This window comes from Lonchura striata, chromosome 26 (genome assembly GCF_050655825.1).
Source record: "Lonchura striata isolate lonStrDom1 chromosome 26, ASM5065582v1, whole genome shotgun sequence".
In the NCBI taxonomy this organism is placed as follows: domain Eukaryota; kingdom Metazoa; phylum Chordata; class Aves; order Passeriformes; family Estrildidae; genus Lonchura; species Lonchura striata.
The window spans coordinates 8,866,912-8,892,902 of NC_140728.1; the positions used below are offsets into that span (position 1 = coordinate 8,866,912).

General features: G+C 47.2%; 1 protein-coding gene across 4 annotated transcripts in view; it reads left to right on the plus strand.

The window, feature by feature from the left end:
- Positions 1-8,222: 8,222 nt before the first annotated feature.
- The window catches only part of KDM5B (lysine demethylase 5B), a 57,069-nt gene continuing 39,300 nt past the window's right edge, over positions 8,223-25,991 (plus strand). For 3 of the 4 annotated variants that reach the window (XM_021527664.3, XM_085561498.1, XM_085561496.1), the window contains exons 1-4: positions 9,505-9,710; positions 22,262-22,339; positions 23,618-23,740; positions 24,604-24,774. In XM_021527664.3, the coding sequence (XP_021383339.1) occupies positions 9,573-9,710; positions 22,262-22,339; positions 23,618-23,740; positions 24,604-24,774 (510 nt within the window). In that variant the 5' untranslated portion in view covers positions 9,505-9,572. Of the gene's footprint in view, positions 8,375-9,504; positions 9,711-22,261; positions 22,340-23,617; positions 23,741-24,603; positions 24,775-25,991 lie in introns of those variants that run through there. The other variant, XM_085561497.1, reaches the window with a different exon arrangement.

Genomic DNA, 25,991 nt, shown 5'->3' on the forward strand with positions numbered 1-25,991 from the left:
TTTGGCTTAATATATGCAGCTGTGATTTTGATACATCAGCTTCAAAGCTGAGGGAGGAAGAAAGGTTTAAGCTTTCTTTGTAAGTTTTAAAAAATGGGAAGCAAGTCCTAATCACAGGCAGGAATATTGAAATTCATTTTATGAGATTTGGACTAGAGATCAGATGTTGAGAGAAGTTGAAAAAAAAAAATGTTCCAGATGACTTAGGCTTGTGTCCATGTGGGTGTGATCAGGGCTCCAGAAAGGCTTCCCCAAAGATGTTGAATTAGGCATTCCTGCCCCTTCAGCTCTGCTCCCCTCGGGAGGTGATGGGTGATGTTGAACTGCCCTCACGCTGTGCTGAGAGCCTGTTTGTAGCTTCCTCCTAAGCTGCAGTTCTTTCATCTCTAAATAGTTCTGGATTGAAGTGGTGAGAGGCTGTCGCTGGGGTCTATCTGCAGACCTGTCTCTGCTCCTTACACACCAGGCAGCAAGTGCCTGTTGTTAAGTCCAGAGCTTGTGTTTGACTTCAGAAGGCTTAAACTGGGACAAATTTATCTGTCTAAAATGGCTCAAACTTCCTGAGACTTGGCTCAGAAGGAGCTGGGGTGGCTCAGCCTGGAGAAAAGGAGGCTCAGGGAGGACCCTCTGGCTGTACACAAGTCCTTTACAGGAGGGGACAGCCAGGGTAGAGTCAGGCTCTCCTCTCAGGGTACAAGGCACAGGACAAGAAGAAAGGGCCTCGAGTTGTACTGTGGGGATTTAGATTAAATATGGAAAAAGTCTTCCCAAAAGGGAGGTCAAGCACTGGCACAGGCTGCCCAGGGCATTGGTGGAGTCACCATCTCTAGGAGTGTTCAAAATATGTGTGGATGTGGCACTTGGGTACTTGGTTTAGTGGTGAACATGACAGAGCTGGGGGAATGGATGGACTCTGTTTTTTTTCCAGTCTCAATGTTTCTGTGATTTTTGCCCTGCAGTTTTCATCTGTTCTTTCCCCAAGATAAGAACCCCTGAGGTTACTCGCTGTTTGTGTTCCAGTTCCTGTTTCAGAGGTGGCTGCTGTGAGAGACTTGTTGCAGAACTTCAAATTAGGGAGGAATTCCAAGCAATGTTCTTCAAGAAGGCTGCAGAAACCTTCAGCATCTTTGTGTTGCTTTTCCTTTTGTTAGAGCTCTGTGGCTGCAACTGTCAAATGCATTTCATGCTCTTACCTCACCACCACTTGCAAAAGCTGCACTTCACTTGTTCTGCTGAGTGGGGATCTTTGTGGCTTTTCAGTTATTTCCAAACCCTGTTGTGGATCTTGCCGTGGGTGGCTGCTGCTGGTGTGCAGTGAGATTGCAGTGACATCACAATCAAGAGATGATGTCCCACATTGAGCCTGGTGCTGTCTTCCAGGAGTCTGGGACTTGATTCTGTGCAATTCTGCACAACTTGCCACAACAATGCCCTATGCTGAGTTATTTTTTAATATGTGTATATATTTTATACATATATTTACACACATATATATGTATATAATATATCCTACCTGCTGGCTATCACCATCCTTGTTGTCTCATTCAGGCAATCATGTTTTCATTCTTACACTGCCCTTGGCACTGAGCTTTGTGTTAAATTGGAAAAAAAAAAATCCCTTCCTGCAAGAAGGGCCCAGTTTTCTTTTGCTCCCCCAAACTCGGTGTAGGACCAGCTGGGTGCTGGAGCAGGGAACTGAGGTACCAGGGCTTAGCTACAGCTGCTGTGCAACCACAGACTCCTCTGTTCCCTGCTGAGTGAGACAGAATGGTTTCTGCCTTTTTTCTTCACAACTTCTGTGATGTGTTTATGTGAAAGGCAGAGCCCGTGCATGTATGGAAGTGTCCCAGTCACGTCTCAGTATGCTATAGAACAGTTTCTGCCATTGTCCACAAATGCTTTTGAATCTGGTATTAATGCCTTGCTGTGAACATATGAACATATGGCACCCAGAGATGGGGTTCCTATTCCTAACTTCCCTCATCATTCCAGCAAGTTACTGGCACTTCCATGCAGAGTACTCCTGTTTCTTGTTTTACTTGTTGCTGTTTAGTGTTTATCTTCCTCTCTATGTTTTCAAATTCTGTGCCTGTTTCTTTGCTTGTTCACTGCTGTTGCAGATCCTGGCAGAGTGTTTTGGCTCCAGTTTTGTCTATTAGAGCATATGTGCACTGGCTTCATTACTGTGACTGCCTGCAAGTACTTAATGTCTGCTAAGTGTCTGCATGTGTTGGATCTGCCTGATGAGGCTGAGGGGGGCAGCTTGACCCCACACTGGTTTAGACTGTTTACTTTGGACTGGTTGTATTAAACACTCATATGTGATCAGTGCAGGCACTTCTCTGAAGCACCTGTGTGCTGATACACCTCTTTTTTTCTTGCTAATTGTAGGTGCTGGCAGATCAAGAGTAACCCTTACTATTGTACTTGTGATCACTAAGGGCTTTTTTTGTTTAGTCTTGTACTTCCATGTGGGAGATTCTCTAATGTCTGTTGGAGACCTTGAATTTTTTACATCATCTTCCTCAGATGTGTGGTTCCAGGTATGAAGACAGTAAGCTAAGTTTCCTTTGTGAAGCTCTCTCAGAACTCTGCATTTGGAGGCCTGATTTTGTGACTGTAAAGCTCCTAAATTATTTCCATTGCCAGGTTGTTTAATGCCACTCTTTCCCCTTTGAATGCCTGCTGGCTCCCCAACTGCTTTTAACCTGTGTGCCATCTCCCATACTCATTATCAGTCTTCCTTGGTATGATTCATGTGGGTTCTTGCCACCTTTGCTTTGCTGACATTCTCACCTTTGCCATCCACACTGACTGAAATGTCTTCTCTGCCTTAATTCATGTAGCTCTTGCACATTCTTCATTGCACTCAAGTGGTCTGCAACTATTTCTGCACCTTTCAATCCTTTTTAGGAGCAGTTTTTCTATGGCTCTTTATCAGTGCAGGAGTAGTTTAAAACCCAGGTTTTAACTTGGGTTTTAACACAGACAAGTCCTTGTCTATTCAGCCTTGGATTGTATATTTTTAGTGTATTTCAAGTGATCCACAGGTGCTTAGATGGTTTTGTGTGTACTTGCTTATTGAAACCTGGCTAGTAGCTTGGTGGGAGAGTTTGAGAGTGTAATCCCTCTGGAATGCAGGTGCAGGTACCTGGGTACAAGGATCCCTGAATCCAGTGCTATTGCCCAAGCTAATGAAGTGTCCTCACTGCCCTGGTCATGTCACCCCTGGTGTGTCTGAAAGCGAGTCTTGGAGCATGTCTGGGTAACTGAGGGAAATTTCGGCTGTAGCAAAGGCAGGAAGTCTGACTGGGAACAAGATTTGCTAATTAAACATTTTCTGCAGAACCAGCTTCTCTCCTTGCCTTGGCCTGGGGATGTCACGGCATCGTGGGAGGGGCAGAGGTTTATTTGAGGTGGCACACACAGTGACAGAGGGCTGTGCAGGGCTGGCACAGGGCACAGTCTGCTGATTTGTGGGGGGGTTTTGTGCTGCTTCTGCTTGCCTTGGCAGAAACCACAGCTGAGTTCAGATCTTTCCGGGAGACCAGTAGTGATGGTACTTTGTTTCACTGCAATCAAGGGGCTAGGGCAGAGAAGATGTATTTTCATGTCTCAATTAGTGTTGTTTCTAAGAAAAAAGATAGGCTTTTGTGGTTTTATACATTGTGGCAAATTGTGTTTCCCAAGTTGCTCTGTTGTTGCCAAGGCTTCACTTTCTCAAGCATTGAGGCCTGGGGCTGAGCGAGTCACCCTGGGCTCCCTGTACAGTTGGTGCAGAGCAGCGAGGGGGGGTTGGGTGAGGTTATTCTGACCTATTTTAGGCACCTGCCTTAAGATAATGAACTTCAAAGCCTCACCCTCACTGCCTGTCATTGCTACACTGCTGCCAGGTCCCTTGTCAGCCTCCAGACCATGAGAATCCCACCCTCTGCATGTCCTGCCTGGAAGCAGGTTGTGTCCCACGCTGCTGTCACTTGCATGCTGAAGCACAGGAAGGTACAGCCCAAATTTCTTGAGTGTGAGTCAGAGACTGCCTGAGAGCAAGGTGAGGCATGTGAAACAGCACCTCAGCTCTGCCTTTCCAGCACTTCCAACAGCTGTGGTTTGCTTATCCTTGTTCTGAGCAAGGATTTGGAGTTAGGCTTTACTCAGCTTTAATAGTATCTAATGATAGGGTAGGGGACTTAAAGAATTTTATTAATAAAAGTAATGCTGAAGGCAGTTGCACAACTGCAGGGGAGCTTCCATATTGGCTCCACATGCTCACCAGCTGTTCTTACCTGGCTGTTGACAGTCCCCACTGGACCTCTGCAGCTGGGGGATTTCTGTCCTCGGCCATTCGGTTCCAGCCCACAGCCGAGGCTCAGGTTTCCTGCCTGCCCCCTCCGCAGGCCCCTCAGCAGGGTTTCCTGTACTGACAACTCCAGCCTGAGCAGTTAAGAGCTGCTGGGGCTCTTTGGCTTCCCACAGTGCAGAAGGGATCACAGGGAGCAGTGTGGACATGGAGGGGCAACTTCTGGAGCAAAGGCAGAGACACACCAGGGCATCTCTAGATTAAAACCAATGGTTCGGTTGTAGCAAAAGTTGCCAGCAAAGTACCTAACTCCCCATCAAAGTGCTGCTGCTGAGCCTCACCCAGGGCACAGTGTGAGACAGGCGATTTGGCCTGGCATCAGAGGAATACCCAGTGCAGTGTCTGGGCTGGGAGCTGTGCTGTAAGTTGCAGGTCTGCTGTCCAGAGCCTGGTGTATTCAGAATACTCCATAATTTTTACCAGGATCCCAAGATCACAGTGCCTTGTCACTAACAGCCCTGTTTCTCAAGGACTGATGTGCATCACCATCTCTGGGAGCAGCTGGAAAATGTAAACCCCTTCTCTAGCCTTGATGATGACACTTGGACTGCGTTGCAGGTTTGTGCAGGCTTTTGGTTTGCCCAGGAAAACTGGTTTGGTTTGATCTGTCAGAGATTCTGCTTACTAAATCTGTTTGTTCCCAGGAACCTATTTTCTTAAAGAGCAGAGAAGCTCAGCACATCTCTCCCTGCCCTGTACTCCTCTAACATGTAGAGCTTTAATTAGGCCAGACTGTGCTGATCAAATGAGGGCTTTGGCTTCAGTGGAATTTCAACTCTCAAGTGGTTCTGATGGTCCCTGGACATGGTAGTGCACCTCCTGGGCAGGATCTCCAGCTCACCTCTGGGTTATTCTGGAGTGGATCTTGTGGAATGTTACCATATTTCCCTGAGTATTGTTTATTGCAGAGCCTCTGGCAGTTGTTTGGCTTTCCCAGTGTCCCAAGAGCAGATATCGTCTGTCTGCTCAGAAATCCAGGGTATGGTGTTTCCTAAAGCTGTTCTCCTCAGTGTTCCTGTTGTGCCAGGCTGATAGCAACTGTGCTCAGTGGGTGCTGGAGCAAGTGGCTACAGTGGAAGTTCTTGTTGCGACACAGAATTAAAGAGACATAGACTGAGATGGAAGGTGTTGGGTCAAGGGACTGGTAGCCAAGCTTTGTCTGAAGAGGAGAGCTGGTCTAGAATGGCAAGGGCAGGTTCACAGAAGGAGGAAAGATTAACCTGATTATTCTTACTCTGCTCTCATGAGACACCAGCTGCAGAGCTGCATCTAGCTCTGGGGTCCCCTGCACAGGAAGGATGTGATGCTGTTGGACTGAGTCCAGAGGAGGCCATAAAGCTGATCAGAGGGATGGAGCACCTCTCCTGTGAGGAAAGGCTGAGAAAATTTGGATTGTTCAGCATGGGGAAGAGAAGCTTTGGAGTGATGTAATTGTAGCCTTCCAGTACCTGAAGAGAGCATACAGGGAAGAGGGGCTATTTACACAGGAACGGCTTCCCACTGCCGAATGGCAGGGTTAGATGGAATATTGGGAAGGAATTCCTCCTGTGAGGGTGCTGAGGCCCTGGCCCAGAGCAGCTGTGGCTGCCCCATCCCTGAAGTGTCCAAGGCCAGGTAGGACAGGGCTTGGAGCAACCTGGGATATAGTGCAAGGTGTCCTCTGCCCATGGCAGAGTGTGGAACAAGATAAGCTTTGAAGTCCCTCCCAACCCAAATCAGTCTGGGATTCTGTGATCTTCCTTGCAGTGTCTGAGTCAGATACATAAATGCAAACAAGTCAATATAGGCTGTGTGAACAGGGTGATCCAGGCAGGTGATGGCTGGTGCAGGAAAATGAAGGCGAGGTTTGCAGTCATGGAAAGTTCATGATATGGTGCCCATCCAAGAAAACACAAAAGATTTTCTGAATAAACCTCCAGGCTAATGGGACTCCTGTAGTCAAATGGTGTGTGACAAGAGCTGTACTGCAGCAGCATATAAGGGGACACTCAGATGTGAATGGTTCTGGACAGATACTCTGTTTTGGAGATCACAGCTGGGTGAGGATGAAGGAGTTGCCAAGATGTGGTGAAGAATGCTTGGCTTCAGTTGGAAGCCTTGGCACTCCTCACCTTGGGCCAACCCCTTTGGATGGCCTTTGCACTATGTGCTGGAGTCCTGCTCCCTTATTTCTCACTGTCCCTGCTCAGTCCCTGCCAGCCCTGCAGCTGCTCCTGGGTTAATGCTGAGCTGCAGCAAATGGGGGTATTCTGCTCACAGGGCACAAATGGAACAGGCTTGGAGAAAGCTCTTCTAATAAAAGGTTAATTAATGGCAGTCAACTGAACCATGAAGAAGGAATGTCTGCACGCTCATTCCAGCTGAGGGAAATCAGCTTTCCTTCCTGCAGCTTGTGCCTCTGACACTTGGGGAATTGGGTTTCTAAGCCAGACAGTGCTGTGCCACACTAATCCCCTGAACAGAACAAATACTGCAGATGTCACAGCAGAGAGAAGATACAGAGAAAGCAACATGCAAAAGGACACATTTGTGGTGATGAAGTGTTTTCATTAGCAGGTAGCAAGGTTAGCAGGAAAGACAAGTAAGATGCTTGATGGGATGCACAGACCCTTCAGGGCTTCCTGCTTACCTTAAATCTCCATCTTATCCACCCCTGAGCCACTTTGCCCTCCCTTCAAGGCACCTGTTTTTTATCCCTAGGTCATCCCTTGATCTCCCTGCTCTGCCCATCTTCAGATCTTTGTAGCAAGTGCTTTTTTTCCTCCATCAGAACTACCTAAGTAAAATACCTGGTGTCTGAGTGTTTTTCATCGCAGCCCCATGGGAGGCCTTTAGATGTGACAGAAGTAGCATAAACAGTCCTGCTGAATGGGGTCCTTCAGCTCCGTGGAAAGGAGTCCTCAGGGAATCGTTGGAGAAATTGATTTATTTGTGGAACACTGTAATCCACTGTTGTTTAAACATCCCTGCCCCTCAGGGACGCTCAGACACAAAGTTTCAAAGATAGTGTTCTCCTCCCTGCCAGAGCCCCTCAAGTTTGGGACGTGCTGCAGACCAGCTGTTGGAAGGTGATGAAGCTTAGTTTTCTCTCCAGATGGTGATATTTGGTGATTTGTACGGTGGGGCCTCTTGGTGTAAATGGAAGTACAAACAAATATGTTGCATTTTATATCTATGGTTAAAGCTCCTTGTCTAAACATGATCTTCCTTTTGTACAAGGAAAGGGGTATAGTAACTTCTATCACGTGTGGGTCAAACTCGGGGAAGGAAAGGACAGGAACCTCGTGGAAACCAGAGATGCTCCTGCTGGCTGGGGACCCTCTGGGGCTCCCAGAAGCTGAGCCTGCCTAATCTGGAGCCCCATCTGTGTGACTCTGGGCCCACCCTGTCCCTGCAAGGGTGGGACTATCAGAGCTCAGCTCAGCGCTGGTGCTGACTCAGAGCTCAGCCTGGCTCAGGCTGGCCCAGCACAGCCCCTGAGCCCAGCGTGGCATGGAGAGCAGCCTGTGCTGCCAGGCTCCGAGGGGGTGCCTTGTCCTGTGCCCCTGGCAGAGACAGCCCTCGGGGTGCGGGTCCTGCCCCTCTGCATCCCCCCAGGGAGGCTCCAGCAGGGACAGCTCAGAGGGGAGCATCTCTCCCTTTGACACTGCCTGCACAAATGCTTTACAAAAGCTTGTCCACTTTCTTTTTTTTCTTCAATTTTTCAGTGAGGAAAAGAATTTGGTTTGTCTTAAACTGGCCCTGAGCACTTTGTACAAATTTTTGATTCACTGTAACCGTGAGCAGCAGCGTGGAGAGCTGACAGCTTCCTCCTCATCCATCTCCGGGGAAGGTGTTCCTGTGCAGTGACACGGAGCTGATTCCTGAGCATTCCTGCTGTGGCAGTGTGCAGCGGGGTAAAGTGAGGGCCTTGCTCCCCGAATCCCTGGCTGTCACCTCTGGGACTCGGTGTTACTTCTCCAGCCACAGCAGTTAACAGGGGACGCTCTTCTGAGTTTTAGTGGAAATTTGAAGCCGGTAAGTGAAGTTTTACAAGAAACGACACCCTGAGTATTGTGTGCACGTCACGAAAGTTGCAATTGTTTGTTTCATTGTCGGATGTGACAGCACCCGCGTTGGCTCCGCTCTGGACCGGTGACTCGAAGTACCGAGGGTGACTTCGTGCCTCCAGGGGCCGCGGCTCCGGCGGGGGGGTCCCTGCCGGGGGTCCCTCGGGCCCGGGGGCGGGGCCGGGGCCGGTCCGGGGCCGCCCCCCCGCGCACGTGCGCTACGTGCGGCGCCTGCTGCGGCGGGGCCGCCCCTCCCCCGCCCGGCGCCGCCCCCAGCCCCGCTCCCGGGGCCGGGACCGCCCAGCGTGGGACCCCGGCGGGGGGAGCCCCGGTAACCGCCGGGGCGCGGGGGGGGCACCTCGCCGCGCTCCCTCGGGAACAGGAACGCTCCTTACCCCGCGCTGGCCGGGCCGGCGGGCAGGACAATGGCCCGGCTCCCCCCGAACAAAGGGGCCGGGCCGGGGCCGCGGGGGCTCCGCGGCCGGGCCAGACAATGCGGCCGCGCGGAGGCGGACGGCCCCGCCCCGCGCGTGACGCGTCCCGCGCTCAGCCAATGGCTGCGCGCGGAGAGGCTCTTTAAAAAAAGAAGCGCCGGCAGCGGCCCGCTGTCAGCTGTGCGGATCCCTCCGCGCATGTAAACACAGCGCCGGCGGCCGCGCGGGGGGGCGGGCCGGGCCGGCCGGGCCGCGGGGGGCGCGGAGCGCGGCCCGGCGCCTCCCGAACCAGTGGTGCTGGGGGGAGCGGCCGCAGCGCGCCCGCGCCCAGGGGCCGCGCACAAAGGCGGCGGGAGCGCGGGCCGCGAGGCTGCGGCCCGGCGGGGCGGGGGGCACCGGGAGGGATCCCAGCGGCCGCGCTGAGCGGCGCTCTCTGGGACTCGCTCTCCGCCGGGGCCCGCGCGGCGGGCGTGGGATCGGCGCCGCGCGGGCCGGGCCGCGCTCCAGAGGAGCCGCCGCTGCCTCCTCCCCCCGCCCCCGACCGGCCCTCCCTGGTGCGGCCCCGGCGCCCCCGCACAAAGGCGCGGGCGGGGCGGGGCAGCCGCGCCCCCTCCCCTGCCCGGGCCGGGCGGACTCTTTTCCCAGCCCCGGCCCCCCCGCGGACGCGCACGGAGCGCGGCGGCTCCGGAGATTGTTCGGAGCGCGGAGCGGAGCGGCCGCCCCGGCCGGGCCATGGCCGAGTTCCTGCCCCCGCCCGAGTGCCCCGTCTTCGAGCCCAGCTGGGAGGAGTTCGCCGACCCCTTCGCCTTCATCCACAAGATCCGGCCCATCGCCGAGCAGACCGGCATCTGCAAGGTGCGGCCGCCGCCGGTGAGTGCCCGCATGGCGCCGCCGGGAGCGGCCTTTGTGTGGGGCCCGGCCCGGCTCGCCCCGGCCCGCGGCCGCGCAGGTGACCCCGGGCAGGCGGGGCCGCCCCGCCGCCCCTCACAAGTTTCACTGGGCTGGGACTGAGGGGACCGAAGGAAGCGACCTCCTCCCCCGTGAAGTGGCTCCTAAGTGTCGGAGCTCCCGGTGGGGGAGTCGCCAGAGCGGCCGTGAAGGGAGCCGGGGGCGGGGGGCAGCTGCCCCGGCCGGGCCCGGCTTCTCCTCGGCTCGCGGGGTTGGCCCGGGCCTCGCGGCCGGAGCGGCCCCGCCGAGCCCCGGAGGAGGTCCCGGGGTGCTGCCCTCCATGTTGGCATTGTGGCGGTGTGCGGCCGGGGGGACCCGCTCCCCGCCGCCCCCGGCCCCGCCGCGGCCTCCCCGGCCTCGGCGCGCTTTTAGCGCAGGGAACTGTTTCTCAAGTTGGACAAGACCAAACTCCGCAGCCGTTGAGTTTGGCTGCTGGCTGTGCGAGCTGAAGCCCAGACAGACATGGCCACCATTTTAGAATGCAATCCACAGTGGGAAGAAGTAGTAAGCCTTCATCATCATCATCTCGACCGATGGTGTATTAAGCTCAAAATTAGGGTATGAATTCTGGTTTCCCCTTGTTGGTCGACTCAATTTACTAAGAAAATGCTGTGACGATCTTAGAACCACAGTTTTGTGTAGTCAGAATTGTTCGTTTGATTAAAGGTATAAACACCCACACTGGTGAGGAAAGGGGCTTCTGGAAGTAAAAACCCAATTAAACAATGTGTGAATCATCTTTATTTTGAGTGAATTGCTCTTCCCCTAAGAGGAGCGTGGTGCGAGTCTTGGGGTGGTGCAGCCAGGTAAGGCAGTTAACATGACGGCAACAACTGGAATATTAAACAGGCACTGAGCTTACATCTCCAGCAAGGGGAGAAGCTGCCTGAACAGTTTGTAGACTGAAGTTTTGTGAGGGACACTTTGACTTCAAAGAAATATTGTTCAGAAACACAGTCCTCACTTTTCATGTTTTGGTTGTTGCTGGGATTCCTGTTGTGTCCATCCTTTTCTTTCTGAATTAAAATAGTAGTAACTTGCTGAGTTGGTGTCTGAGGTGGCAGAAATGTTTGTAACAGAGTGAATAATGTGAATCTTGCTGGAGAGGAAGGAAGGTGTTCCGGCTCTCTGGAGGAATAATCCCCGACTGCTGTGTGAACACCACTCTTGAATTTGTGTCCTGGTAGAATGTGCCAGGGCTTCTTTTCATGCAGGGCAGCCAGATGCTCAGAGTTAAGGGGGTAAGATGGTTTTTGTTACATGGTCACCACTGAAGTTCTGTAGTACTTTTCAGTAGATGTTTTGAGGTTTTAAGTTTTTAAGTTGCCAGCAGTGTTTCAGCAACTGTGATCAGGACTGCTTTACTGCTTTTTTTGTTTGGTCGGGTTTCTTGGTGGGGGGTGGGGTGGGAGTCAGGGATGTGTTTGTTTCTTTGAGTGTTTTTGAGGGGGATAGCTTTTTGTTTTAGAAACATCACATTAAAAAAAAATCCCATCTTTCTTGGCTGCTTGTTTAAAAAGCCAAAACCTTATCAGAAAGCTGCTTGTAGGATGTTATCTGTTGGAGATCATAAATCAACAGCCCTCCAAAGGACTGAATTACTTACTGCAACTGCATTTTCAGCTGCTCTCCTCTTCTCTCCCTGAAGGGGCAGGTATTGCACCAGATATTACACCAGGTGTTGTCCCTGCCTGGCCGTGTGATCAGCTCTTTGAGTGTATTTAGAAGAGGATGAAAATAGTTGGAACTGCTGAGGGCTGAGTACGGGTAGTTCTGTGGAGCCTGGCTTCACGAGAGCTGAGCTCCCATGGCTTTATCTTCCCTGGATAACGCCTGGGATGACTTGTGAAGTGCATGGTTGGTTCAGCGGCCTGGAGCATAGAGGGAGCTCTTCTAAAGCTACCAGAAAACCCTTTAAGTTGACGTAGTTCCTGGCCTTCCCCCTACGACCAGGAGCCGCAGTGAATATTCAGTATTGTTCTCTTTGGTGTAATCAAGGGGTCTGTAACACTGTGAGCTAAAGACTGCACTACCTTTTGCACAGCAGTGTGTGTGTTCCAGCTGGATGCCTTGTTTGGTGATGGTTGAGGTTTGGAATCTTCCTGCATCCAAGGGAATCTCTTGCCGGCGTGCGCAGTCTGGTTACGTGCCGGGAAGCAGGTAGGCAGCACCATGAACTGTCAGGATCTGTGCCGAGAGAGGAATTGAAAATTTGATGGTTGGGCTGGCATTATTTTAGCTTAAACTCTGCTGTGTAGTTATCAGCAGATGAATTTGTGTTTCTGTATATAAGCGGCAGTATGGAATAATGTTGCGTGAGACTGCTGGTGCCCAGCTGTAGCTTCCCCACTTGCTTATGAACAAGTCCTTGCTCCAGAGCTGGCTTTGATGAGAGCTGCCTGGGCCTTGAAGGACCAGCAGCAGAGCTTTCTGTGGTCACTTTCTGCTGGCATTGCCTGGGAACCAGGTGGGCCCAGACAAAACCACACCTGCAGTGGCTTCTTGCGTAGCAGCTTTGGAGGGAAGTGCCTGTTTAGTGAGGAGATATCAAAGTAGTTGATGTGTGGAAGACAGAGGATTCTGGGTGATTACTGCGTGTTCACAAGAAGAAAGAACATCCAGGAATATAACAGGAGGTGCAATTTCTGCATGGCAGTTTCCAGTTGAGCACTCAGAAGGAGTTTTCTTCCCCTTCATTCCAGTTCAGTTTGTTCCAGCCATCACCAGTGACTGAGTTTTACTCTTATTTGGGGATTCTAAGTTGCTGCAGTGACTGGTGGAGAGTGCAGCAATAACCAGTTCATTGGCATTGTTCTCTGTGACTTTTTGTCAGCAGTGTGGAGCATGAGTAGAGTCCCATTGGCAGCAGAGTGCTCAGATGGTGGTTGTTGCTGGTAATTATTGAGCTGCATAAAGTAGAGATATAAATTTGAGTCTGTTGCAGATCTGTGGGGGAAGGGGCAGCTGGATGCAGGGAAGTGGGTGGGGTACAACTTGCTTGCAGTCCGTCATGTGCCATTTTGTAGTTAGAATTTTATTCTATGAATCAAAAACATCTTTTATTAGAATTTCTTCACTTAAACAATATCTGCTAGTTTGGAATAAACTAAGTTTACTCCAAAACTCGGCATGTCAAGTGGTGAACTTCTATTCTAGAAGCTTGTGATAGCTCTGCAAAACAGTGGGAGCATATAAGGGTGGAATGAAGAATTGCTTGAGAATGAATTTGTTCTTCAAGGTAGGTAGTTAATAGGAATTAATGGAAGAAAACAGTCTAACAAATATGAGACTTAGCTTCAAGAGTTAACAGTAATTTGTGGAGCAGGAGTGATACCAAATGCTCCAAGCCTTTCCTGAAGATGGACTCTTCCTTCACTTCATTGCATCGTTGCTTTGCTGCTGTGAAGAAATAATAAATAATGATTACTTAAGCCTTACTTACCATATAAATGCATTTCATAATACACAGCATTGTACAGTGTACTAAAAACATAACTTTCCCAAGGCCAAGCATGAAAATTGAGAACATCCAGGCTAAATTTCATCAGTTTAAATCCATGAGTATGGAGAAGTACTGTTAAGGCTTCCAGGTAACTTAAACGAAGCACTTAAAGATTAGAAAGTCTGTATTGGGAGAGCTGGAATTTTGAAGGAATTGACACTGGAGTTATCAAAATTACTGACTGTCAGTTTTCAGTAAATCCTGGAATACTGGTGAACTTGAGAATGGGGAAAATTAATTTCCTTAATGGTTTAAGTTCTTTGTGGGTGCAAGAGTTGACCCCCCCCTCTAGCTCCAGAGTGGAAGAATGTCTGGAATAGTCCCAGATAGGAAATTGGAAGGTGATGGTGTGGAATACAATTGTATGGACACTGATGCGATCAAATTAGTTTTATTTTTTTACATGATTCCATATATTTGGTTAAGTCAGTTGTGGTGTTGTTGTTTGAGATCTAGACATTAATTGTATTCAGTGTTCTAATTACAGAAATTGCTGTTGTGCAAAATTAATACACCAAATCACAAGTTATTTCAGCTACTAATGATTGTTTGTAATGAAGGATCCCTTTCTAATGATGTCTCATGACCTTAAGCTAAGGGTATGTAATTTTCATACATAGTCTAGAAGAGCAAAAGCTGTGATTCTGAAAGGAGTTATGGTGGTGGCTTGTTGCTTTAGAGGGATCCCAGTTGCCCAATAAACAATGGATATTATGAAACAGTAATCACTTAAGCAGGACTCAATGAGAAGGTTTACCTTTGGAACAAAGGAGCATAGAGCAGGAAGGAGGAGGAAGGAGTGTAGAAAAATAACTGTGGATCCCTGTGGAAAGCAGTGCAACGTTGGAATGGGAGCTCTGGATAAGCCAGTACATGCAGCTCTGGAGTTTCTCGGTGAGAAATGGGGGGATTTTACCTCTGTGGCAGCATGAGAGTAGAAAATTTTGGATTCAGGATCTTGCACTCATTGGAGGATTTTTAAAAGATTTGACAACTGTAGAGGACACAGAGAAGCATCAGAAAAGTTCAGCACGTGAAATAATGAATTTTGAAATATTCAACCTTAGCAGAGCCTGAGTGGTGAAACCTAAAGGCTCAGGGCTTGGGAGAAATGGACCTGCTCCTCCAGGGACTTCTTTTGAGGAGCAACATTGATTTAAATGCTGTTTAGACCTCTTAAGGTCTGTTTAGGCTTCTCATTCAGCTGGTTGCTTGATTTATTTTCACTATTATGGAGAAAAAGAAAACACAAAACAAAAAACCAGTTCAGTTGTGGAGCAGCTCAACTGAGGGTTGTGGCAATCTAGTCCTGGAACTGTAACACAAACCACCATTAAAACAGGAATTAATCCAGAGAATTATCATACTTTGTCTGAAACAGGAAGTTGATAGTGATGATCATTTGGATTTGATAATACACAGAGGCTCAGTCAGTTGATTTTATCAAAAAGAAAACACAGAGATAACTCAATTACAACACGTAAATGAGCTTCAGTGGGAGAAACCAGAGGTGCTGCCACGTCTGTCAGTCCTGGCGAGCTGAGCCTGAGCCCCTGGTCTGGCTGAGCAGGGGCCAGGCTCAGGTGAGTCAGGAACCAGGGCATTTCAGAGTGAGAAGGGAGCAGCTGGATGGGGAAAGTGGAGGATGGAAAGTGGTGGATCTGCTGCTTTTGGGAATTTTGGGATCAAGAATGAATGAGGTTTTGGAAGGGGAAGAGATATTTTAGTGTTGAGGTTCCTGTTCCCCTGCTGTCAATTCATGTGAAAAAAAATAGATCCGCTTCCAAAGGTCGTTAGCAAATGTTGGCTTTAAATGAAGAATTTGTCATATTCATTACTGGGGTCATGTTGTGGAATTAGGTAAATTCAGAGTAGGCTTTTCTGATCTCTAATTAGCAAGAAAATATGCAAAAGAATAATTATTTTTAGTTTATTATTTATTTTACTAATGGCAGTGGCCATGCACAGGGTCACCATGGGTGGTTTCTGCTCCTCAGAAACACTGAAACATGGGCTTAAAAGACAATGAGAATTTCCTCTCCTTGCCTCAGTTTCTTTCAGTGAGGCATTTTCAACACACACTCTTCAGGTCATTGAAAATTTAAAATGAAACAATTTAGTCCAGAGCTTTCCATATGGGACTAGAATAACATAGATAGAATTTCTTTCCTTTTCTGTTGAACTTAAGATAGCTAATAGCTGCAAATGGAGTTTAAACATGGCTCCCTTGCCCAGCAATGAAACAAAAGCTGCTAGTGGATGGAAGCAATCCATGCCATGTATCCATTAGGATGTGCTTCCTCTCAATCCCAGATGACTGCGTTATGTCTGAGATGTGTTGGGGGAGAGTCCTGTGTCCATGTCCAGGATGTCTGAGATGTGTTGGGGGAGAGTCCTGTGTCCATGTCCAGGATGTCTGAGATGTGTTGGGGGAGAGTCCTGTGTTCAAGCCAAGTGATTTTAGAAGTCAGGAAGAACTTGTGGGGTCTTCCAGCCTGCTGCCCTTCAGAGTGTCTGAGTGAAAGTTCTTCCTGGAGCAGGTGCTTTACCTGGGATGGTGAATCTGAGCAGCTGGAAAAGGAGGATGTTGTGGAGAGCCAGGGCAGTGGAGTCCCTGGGCAGCCAAGGCTCTGCAGCTGCTCATGGCTGAGGCTGACAGAGTTGTCCATAGCTATTCTGGATGGCTGTGAAATTCAGGTTTTTTCCTAGTCTGAGTTACACTGGGAGTGAAATCGAGGTTTGAAAGCTGCCAATTACAACTCTGAAGAGGGTATGGACTCATTCCAAGGGCTGTGATCTTGGGACAGCCCAAGGACCAGTGTGCCGTCCGTGCCGGTCACACACACTCCAGGAACGTCTTGGGGATCAGAGCAAAGGTGTGTCCATGGGTACATATGAGTCCTGTGCCTTTAGCGGGGGTGGCAGCAGCTCTTGGGGTCTGGTGCCCTCACATACCCACAGCTGGGTCTGGCCCCAGCCCTGATGTATCCTGTGTTTCAGCGTCTTGGTCAGCGCTCTGAAGTGAATCGGGGTCTGGTATTTGCTGCTCCCAGCACCCCATCCATCCCCAGCTGTAGCTGCAGTGCTGCTGGTACACTGGTGGTGTATCTGTTCCTTGCATGCAGGTGCCTCCATGGAGAGGAGCCTGGCATCTCCTGTGCATCAACCTGGCTGCCTGTTGTGTTTAGAGGCTCAAACTCTGTATGTATTTTTTGTCCTTTCTGCCTTTGCTTCCCAAGGAGCAGCTTGCCCTGACGCTGGAGAATCATTTCCAGCTTACCTGAGCCTTTTATTTCTCTCCAGGTGTGAAGCTGGCACAGAAACATTAGGATCTAGAGAGGTGATTCCAACTGTACACTCACCTTCATTGGTTGTAGTTCTCAGATGGGAAGGATCTGTGGTTGGGTCTGTTCTCCCTTGCTAGTCTGCAATACATAACAGAGCCCATTTTTGTCTCAAGTAAGAAATACTCCACCAGACTCCTTTTTGGAAAGTTCTGCAGATAAGGTGGGTTAGTGCACCCAGGGTCCCTTACTGACAAGAAGGAATTCAGAGGGTTTGATGAAAAAATCTGTACCATTCAAAATGACCAAGAAAGGACTGTTCATCACAAACTGGGTTAGCTGATGATTGGAGTTTCCAACTAATGTTAGTCTTTAACAGGGTCACAGAAGGATTAGTTCCCGTTAGACAGGAGCTTTGTGGCTGACCCACTGCTGGGTGATAATGGGTTTGTGTGGATTCTGCCATCTGAGCTCCAAGTGTTTTTTTAATGTAGTCATAAAACCGGGAGACTGAAAGGGACCTCCTGAGTCACCAAGTGTGCTCCCTTCCTCTCAGAGGCAGCAGTCGTGGAACACCTTTGCCAAGGCAAGATCATAGATGTGGGAACAAAGAATGTAGGTCAGGCTCACAGGGTGGGCATCCCAGGAAGGGGGGAATTGCTGCAGTTTACTGAATGAATGTGTTTCTCTGGCAAGAATTGCTAAGATATTCCTTTGGATCTTACTATGAGCTGCTGTCGAGCAAAATAATGAAAGAGCTGTCTTTCTTTTTTTTGTGTCTGACATGGGAGAGACTGCAAGTAAAATGCTACTTGCAGTTTTCAAAAGATGTTGAAAAAATATAAGAGACTTCAGAAAAAAGCCCAAGGAAAAAAAACCTTTTATTTGCAGGACTGGAAAGCTGGTTCTGTAAAGAGAAGGAAAAAGGTATTTGTTTATTGAAAAATGTCTTGAAACATTTCTTCTGGGAATGATTCAGGAATAGCTGCTTTGGCAGCCAGCAGACAAGGGATTTGGTTATAAAGGACTTGAGGATAAGGGAAGGAGAAAAGCTGAAGCCAACTAACTTGTAGAACATCTTAGCAGGGATGGTGGTAATTTCTTGTTCAGTTGAATTCATAGGGGTGGGGGTGGTTAAATTTTAATTAGTGAGTTTGGGTGGAGTGCGAGTTTGCCGGCTGAAATGCAGTGCTCTGAAGCCTGACATCCCTGGAACAGCTCAGTTGGGAGCTGGAATATGGAAATCACAGAAATAATTCTGCTGACCAATTGTAGTTCGCGTTACTGCTTGGACTATTAATGTGATACTTAGAGCATGCCTTCTCATGGCTGGATTTGTCCCTTAAGTTTATAGAAGAGTTTGGAATTTTGAAGTCAGTCTCATTTTTGACTAGATTTGATGACAGGTTTATAACAATTGCAGGCTAAGGTGGGCACAGGATTTTGTTTGTCCCTTGTAGGCTTATAACAGGGATGGACAAGAGAAAACAATAGAGTAATTTCAGGTGTAGAGTCCTGGAGGAGTAAGAACTGATATTTTTTAGGAAATGGATGTTTTCTTGCTCTCTGTATATACTTAATGCTCAGCATGGCTGTTGAAAGACACTGCAAACTGAACTTCTTACACTTTTTTAATTCATTTTTTTAAACAGGAAAATCCAGACCAGTTCCTTTGAGGAGCTGGATGGAGAGGGCAAGTCTTACTGATTCCCAGGCATGAGCTTTAGGGAAGAGGGCCTGGAGAGTTGGGGGTGGGGGATGGTCTCTTCCCCAGCAAAGCTGCTCATGTGGCTCAGCAGCTTGGCAAGTGAATCCTGCACAATAAAGCTCCCTCTCGTGGTGCTGCTGCCTTTCCAAGTGCATAAAGGCATTTCTGTCTCACAGAAATGTCTTTTCATGGGCCTGCAAGTGAGCATCACATTTGGCTTGGTAACTTGTGCTTCAAAATGTGTCAAAGATTTTTGTTGAATAAATAATACACTTATTGAAGAAGGGTTGAAAGTATTGTCCTTGTTTAGGACTTGAGGAATTTACCATACTGTGGAATAGAGAAAGATAAATATTAGCCTTACTGGTTATATCACCTTTGAGGAGTTTGGATGCTCCAAAATAAACTTGTGACTTTGAATGACTCATTGACAGTCAGGATGGACTGTCTGCTATACCTGCTGTCATTTCTCCAGATGGTGAATGGCTGTGGGTCTGCAGCAGTGTCATCTGACACAGTTTGTGTTCAGTAGGACATGCTGTAGTGTGTTTCTAAAGCCAGGAATGGTTTTATAATAATGTTATATTTTATGTATGGCATTCTTTCCCTCAGCTCTACCTGCACTACTGTGGCCTTACCCAAAGTCTTTGGTGCAGTTTTGAGCACTACAGTATAAAAAAGACATTAAGCCACTGGAGAGCATCCCAAGGAGGGCCATGAGATGGTGAAGGGTCTGCAGGGGAAGCCTCATGAGGGGCAGCTGAGGTCACTTGGTTTGTTCAGCCTAGAGGAGACTGAGGGGAGACCTCACTGGGGTCTTCAATGTCCTCAGGGGCAGCAGAGGGGCAGGTACTGATCTGTTCCCTCTCATGACAAGTGACAGGACTCAAGCATGTGGCTGGAGCTGAGCTGGGAGATATTTAGGTTGGATGTTAGGAAAAGGCTCTTTCCCCAGAGTGTGCTGGGGCACTGAGCAGGCTCCCCAGGAAATGGGCACAGCTCCGAGCCTGTCTGAGTTCAAAAAGTGTTTGGACAATGCTCCCAGACACTGGGTGAGATTGTTGGGGTGTCTGTGCAGGGTCAGGAATTGGATGTGATGATCCTGATGGACTTGGTGGTCCTGTGCAACTCAGCATACTCTATGGTACCTGCTTAAAAACCTCATAAACTGGAGTCAATCCAGTGTTGCCTCTCATTCAGCTAATTTACCATCACCCAGCAGAAACTCTTGCAATTACTTTCTCCTTGCTAAAAATGAAACACTTTAAAGTCTGTTGAATGTTCAATTCTGGCTGATGAACCCATTTGCCTGATAGGCTGAAAAGTCACCTTCTGAAAGTGCTGTTGAATAAATGGAGTTCCCAAAGCTTGTCTTTGAGAAACAGCTGGCGTGCCATTGGGGCGTCTTGGTGTGTGCGTTGGTCATTCAGTCATTGGTAAACTTCAAAACTGCGGGTGCAGGAAATGCCTGTTGTGGCAGCTTGTGTTGTCTGGAGTCATGTTACTCTTCCAGCGCAGTAGGTGACTGGTGCTTTGCCAGAGCCAGTGTCTTTGGCCAAACAGGAAAGACTGTCCCCAAACATGCATCAGTCAGTAATAAATAGACACATGGAGATCATAAATTCATTCTGGAGCAGGATGTTTCAGGTGCCAAGCTGTGAATGAGGTGTTTCTGTAAGATCATGCACATAAACTTCCTCATTTGCTTCCATAAGCAGAGGGGACGAGCCTGCTCTGTGCCCTCTGACATGGATTGGGTCTGTCTGTGCCTTAGGCACTCTTGGAACTGGATTTCTTTAGTCTGAGCATGAGCCAGAGCCTGTAGGAGCAGGTAGATCCTGTTCCTCCTGTTGTGCCCAGTGGCATGCAGGCTTTCCTCTGGGCTCTGCCCAGAGCAGCAGCCTGTGCTAGCAGACATGTGGCCCAACCAGAAGTCTCCTGTGCTGTGCCTTCCCTTCCTTGGCTTCCCTGACGTGTTGCCAGTAACTGCAGGTGATGGCCCTGAAGTGCAGCCTAGACTGGTGACAGTTTCAGAGGTGGTATAATCGCCTACATGAGCTGAATTCTTGGCCCTGTTCATCTTATTCCTGGTTCTTGTCCCCTGCAGAGCCTTGTTAGAGGGTCTGTTTTGGGGTAATGCACAGTCCACCTGGGGACAGCCTTGGCATACTGCTTAGCAAAGCCAGAGGCAGCACAGCCCTCTTGGTATCATTTATTCTCAGCCTAAGCAAAGCTTCCTACAGTTCTCCCCTGGGCAGTTTAATTCAGTCCCCAGTGTCTCAAGGGTCCTGTGCATCATTGCCACTGTGTCCCCTCCTGGTCTCGGTGCCTGTCTCCTGTCTCCCTGTCTTTGGTACAGAGCAGACTCTGGAGTTGTGACTCATGATGTAACCAGTTGTTTCAGCTTGAGAGTCAGATTTGTCCTGTTGAAGTACAATACTTCAAATCCTTCCCAGTTGTTCCCAGTTGTACTTCTCATCTTACAGCTTGAGGGCCCTAAATGACTCATCAGACAACAGGATATTAGAAAAGAATGTCAGTTCTGTTCCCCAGACTTGGTGGTTTCATTGGATTTGGTTTTCTGGCATAGAGAATAAGCAGTCAAAGAAGGGTTAGTGTTATCGAGTTTCTCAAGAGCATGTCTTTGGGCACCAGGCAGTCTTGTGGTTAAAAGCAGGAAAATGTGACAATGTGGTTAAAAGCAGGAGAAATGTGTCCCACTGGTCAAGGATTGAGTATTTTCTGGATGATTTGTCATCCTGACCCCCTACCATTGTCTAATTTCCAATTCAAATGTTATTTTCAATTGGCATTTTCAAGTTGAGATGTGCTGCAAGTGCCTTGCAGGATCAGAAAACTTCCATTTTGAGGTCTGGATTAATCAATGCAAGCTTGGTAAAATGTATGGATTGGTTGCCCTCTTTAATCTTCAGCTTCTCCACATTCTTGGTGAATCTTGCTCCTTATTTGTTTATAAGATAATTGCTTTGGAAATAATGTATGATCAGCTTTAACTCCAGTTTTCATGTTCTCTGTGAATCTAAAATACAAAATACTGTGTTTATAATGCTGGTCTTACTTCATTTGCCTCAGTCACTTGATGTTGAAGAATGCTGAAGAAAGGTTTTTGTTTTCTTGAAGCAAAGCTCTGTCTTCACTGTCAGTAGCTCACTTGTGCATTATCTTCATTCTGTAATTAGTGAGAATAAGATAACTTTATATGTAATAAATTCCTGTCAAGTTTAAATCAAATCTAATTTGGTTTTGTAAAGTTGTGTATTGCCAAACCAAGTGTGTGCAGTAGAGGTCAGAAATGTAAACGATAAAACAGCTTTATAGTTGTGTTGATAAATAACATTTCAGTTGCAGGTACTTTATCAAGTAATAATAATCTTTTTTTCCAATTGGTCATATTCCAGCTTTTACTGAATGTTTGCAGTCAAGGAAATTGTCAAGCATTGGCACAGGTTGCCCAGGGCAGTGGTGGAGTTACTATCCCTAGAAGTGTTTGAAAGATGTGTGGATGTGGCCCCTGGGGACATGGGTTAGTGGCAATTGTGGTGGTGGGTTAAAAGTTGGACTCGGTGATCTTAAAAGGCTTTTCCAGCCTTAATGGTTATGTGGAGGCTTACAATGCAGGCCAGGTCTTCAGCTGCAAAATGTAATTGATTTTGTGGCTCCGTTTTCTGCTTTTGAGGTGCAGTGAAGTGTTCTGAGGGCTCACGCAGCGTGTCTCACCGTTGCTGCTCTCCAGACTTGTTCCTGGTGAGGGGATCTGGGGTCAGCGCAGCCCTGGCTCCCTGACAGTCAGGCTGTGACCACCGAGCCCCCTGCACACCAACTTCCATCTTCTGGTGGGGCTGAGGAGGCTCTGGAGGCCACAGGGGCCTCTTCATGCTTCAGGCTCCCCTGGCTTTTGACTGTTGCAGAAACGTCTTTCCTTTTCCTGATCTTTTGATGGAACCCTTCTGTTTTCCAGGACTGGCAGCCTCCATTTGCGTGCGATGTCGACAAGCTTCACTTCACACCGAGGATCCAGAGGCTTAATGAACTGGAGGTAAACTGGAAAGCTGAGCAGTACTTCTGCTCCCAAATGTCTATGTGTTTTTGGGAGGTGATGTTTGCCAGAGTTGGCCATGAGCTGACAGCACTTTGGACCACAAACAGCAATTTTTAATTAGCACGGAAATTCATCTGTTTCGGAACCTTGTTAGAAACATTCCTGGCATAAAAGTAATGTTAATGCTCATTAAAGGAATATAATTTAGGCCTTTTCCACACAGGTGCTTCTAAGTAGTTAAACTGTCCAGGGCCATAGATCTGCGTCTGTATTTTGTACTCATGCAGCATCTTTCAAAAGGAAAAGAGATTAAACACTTGGAGTGCTTTAAAAATAGCCAGCCTTTTGGAAGAAACAATTGCAAAATCTGGATTCAGTTTGTGGAAATTTGCTGTTCACAAGCACTTTCATTCACTGCTTCAATGAATTGACACTAAAGGGGAGTGTGAGGAGGCCTGGTTGGCTCAGTGCTGGTACCATTTGGGATGATGGTGACTCTATGCCTGATTATTCTCCAGATTTTTTGTTTTTAAAGCCCTGACGTGGTTGTGTGAAGTGCTGGGGAAGGGGAAGATGTTGGCTTGGAATGCTAAGGGGATGATTTGTGTGACCACAAGCTGTTCAGAATTCCCTGCAGTTTGCAGACAAGCTAATCTGTACAGATGGGGCCAGTTTTTACCTTAAGATTAGAAAACGTGCCGAAAACAAAATACGTCAAAATTTAAGTTACTGCTCTTACATAGCAGCAGTGCAGTGATCTAACTGTGGTAATTGCTGTGCAACCAGCCAGGCTTTCCCTGCCCTGACACATTTGTTTTCTTGAAAGTGAAAAAAATACAATTGTGAGTGAGAAGGGATAACAGAAAAAAACTTCAAATTTTTTTCTAAAAAAATACTGATTTTTTTTCTTATTGCAAGTAAATCAAATTGTAATAAAGCATTGCAATGATTAATGTAGTAAACGCAATAAATCCTGACAATGCTGGTTTAGGGAGCTTTTAGCAGTAATAACTTGCTGTTTGGCGGTTCTCTCCCAAAGTACTTTTCTCAGTGCCCTAAAAGGTAACAAAAAGTGACTCAAGGAAAGAAACAGTTAACCATCAATAGTATCTGCATGGCATTTATTTTTTTCAAATGATGAGAGGGAAAAATGCAAAATGACTCTTGCAGAGGGCAAAGCTGGGCAAGCAGCTCCAGCTGCAACGCAGTAAACATTATACAAAACCTACATCTGCTTTTAGCATGCAGTTTACTTGTTTGGTTGGTTGGTTTCAGGCCCAAACTCGTGTAAAGCTGAATTTTCTGGACCAGATTGCAAAGTTTTGGGAGCTTCAAGGATGCACACTGAAAATTCCACACGTGGAGCGGAAGATCTTGGATTTATTTCAGCTTAACAGAGTAAGACCTTTATGGAAAAACTATCCTGAAGAGCTGCTGTATTACCTCAGTTCCTGGGAAGGGTATCACAATGGGTCAGGGGAGGTTTTGGGGTATATCTAAGCTGAGAAAAGTATTCCTTTATCTAAGATAACATAGCTAATGGGACAGTAAAAGTAATAATACATTATTAGGGAAAAAATGGTAAGTAATACATTATCATGGAAGTTTTTCTGTGAGCTAGGAGATCACCTTAAATTTACAGCTGTTCTTAAACCTGAGCTTGGGTATACTGGTCAAGAATAAACTTAGGCTTAATTGGAGAAAGTTCCTGAACAATGACAAAAATAAGATAAAAAAATTTCCATTAGAAATATGGAAGAAAAAAAAAATCAAAATACTTTTAGGATGAAACTTGTTAAACTTGTAAAGAAGTTCATGTATACTGATAGTAAGAGATGGGATTCTCCAATAGGGTAAGTTCTCTTTTTTTTATGTTTAGGGCAGTTTTTATTGGGATTTTTTGAGCTTATATTATAGCACTTGTTCCAGTGAAAAGAACTGAGTGTCCTGCGCTAGAAAGTTGTGTTGGGATAGAAATGACAAATTGCAGCCAAATAAGTTCTCAGAGTAGGCTGAGTGACTGCACACAGAAACAGGTGCCGACTTCTTTGTTAAGTAATTCAGCAGGTTTGTAATTCCTGAATAGGTTATATGTTACATATTCCAGTTATTGCCTTAAAACAACTTCGATGTTGTGTGTGGTTTTTTAAAATCTGTATTTTTGTTGTTTAAAATGTCAATTGGCATATTGTCTTGCCTTTTCCCTTGAACACTGGTAGTTTTACCATTAAATACGTGGCCATTTTATTTTCACTTTTTAGCTAGTTGCAGAACAAGGAGGATTTGATGTCGTTTGCAAGGAGAGAAAATGGACCAAAATAGCCACAAGGATGGGCTTTGCTCCTGGCAAAGCCGTGGGCTCACACATCCGTGCGCATTACGAGCGAATTCTCTACCCCTACAACTTGTTCCAGTCGGGGGCGAGTCTCTTGGTAAGCTGTGCTGAAACCAACTGCTAATTAATGTAGCAGCCAGTATGGGAGGGTTCTTTTGGTTTCTGGAATGTTTGTGAAGCTGCATTTTGTGCCTGGTGTCATGCAGGTGACCAGATGCCATGCTCAGCAGTTCAGAAAGCCATGGGCAAACTTTTCATTAGAAGTGAAGTTTTTAGCATTAGTCCTCCCAGGTAACCTCTGACTCCTGCTTCCAGCAGGATCTGTTGGTATTTTCTCTCTGCAGTTCACCGAAGCCTCATGATAAGGGATGTTCCTGTAATGATTTCTGTAAGGCCAAGTACTGCTACGTTCATGGAACATTCCAGGTCCATCTCTCTGCTACAAGTGCACATGAGTGAGCACATGCCTAGAGTGACTGAGGGACTGTGCCAAGCCATGGCAGTGTTGTGGCACGTTCACTAAAGGGGACAAATTGCAGAAAGCTTCCTGGCTGCTGTAGTGATGTTAACAGTGCGACTTGGGGTATTTTTCAAGCTTAAATCTTCATCCTTCCTAGTCATCAATCTTTGATTTGGCCATTAAACCAAAATTCAGGGTTGATTGAGAGTGGAGGCCACATAATCTCTAATGAGGAATAGGTCTGATCTTTTAGAGCAGCAGTCATTTATTTGGAAAACCAAAATTGGTTACAATTGCCAACATCCATTTTTATTTCTTTGAAATGCTCTTTCCGTGATGATCTCTCAAAGACAGGAGTGTGACCTTTTTTAAGCAATAAATGCCCTAATCCTGTTACAAGCAATATCTCTTCGTACAGAAATCATCACAGGCCTTTACACAAAGCTACCAAAATGAGGAAGGCATTTGATGTAAGTCCAGAGAGGTTAGAATTAGACTTTTTATTTGAGTAGTGACAATCACTTCTCAGTGAAGAGCAGCTGAATTCTGCTGAAGAGGTCTTTTGCAAACAGGATAAGAACAAAATAGAATTTAAGATAAAAATCTTCATGCTAAGGAAACTGCTGGATCAAAAATATTTTGTCTTCTCTCAAACATTCATGTTAAGTAATGGAAAGCAGCACCATTTTCTAAAGGCATTGAATTGAAAACTTGGCATTTGTATTAGGTCTGGAAACCTTTACTTTTTGAGTTTTTAATGAGCTTGTGTGTTTGTTACACCTGTCTCTGCTGCCATATTTTTGAGGTGCCATTGCACAGGGAAAGATCTAATTTAAATTGTAAAACGATGAATA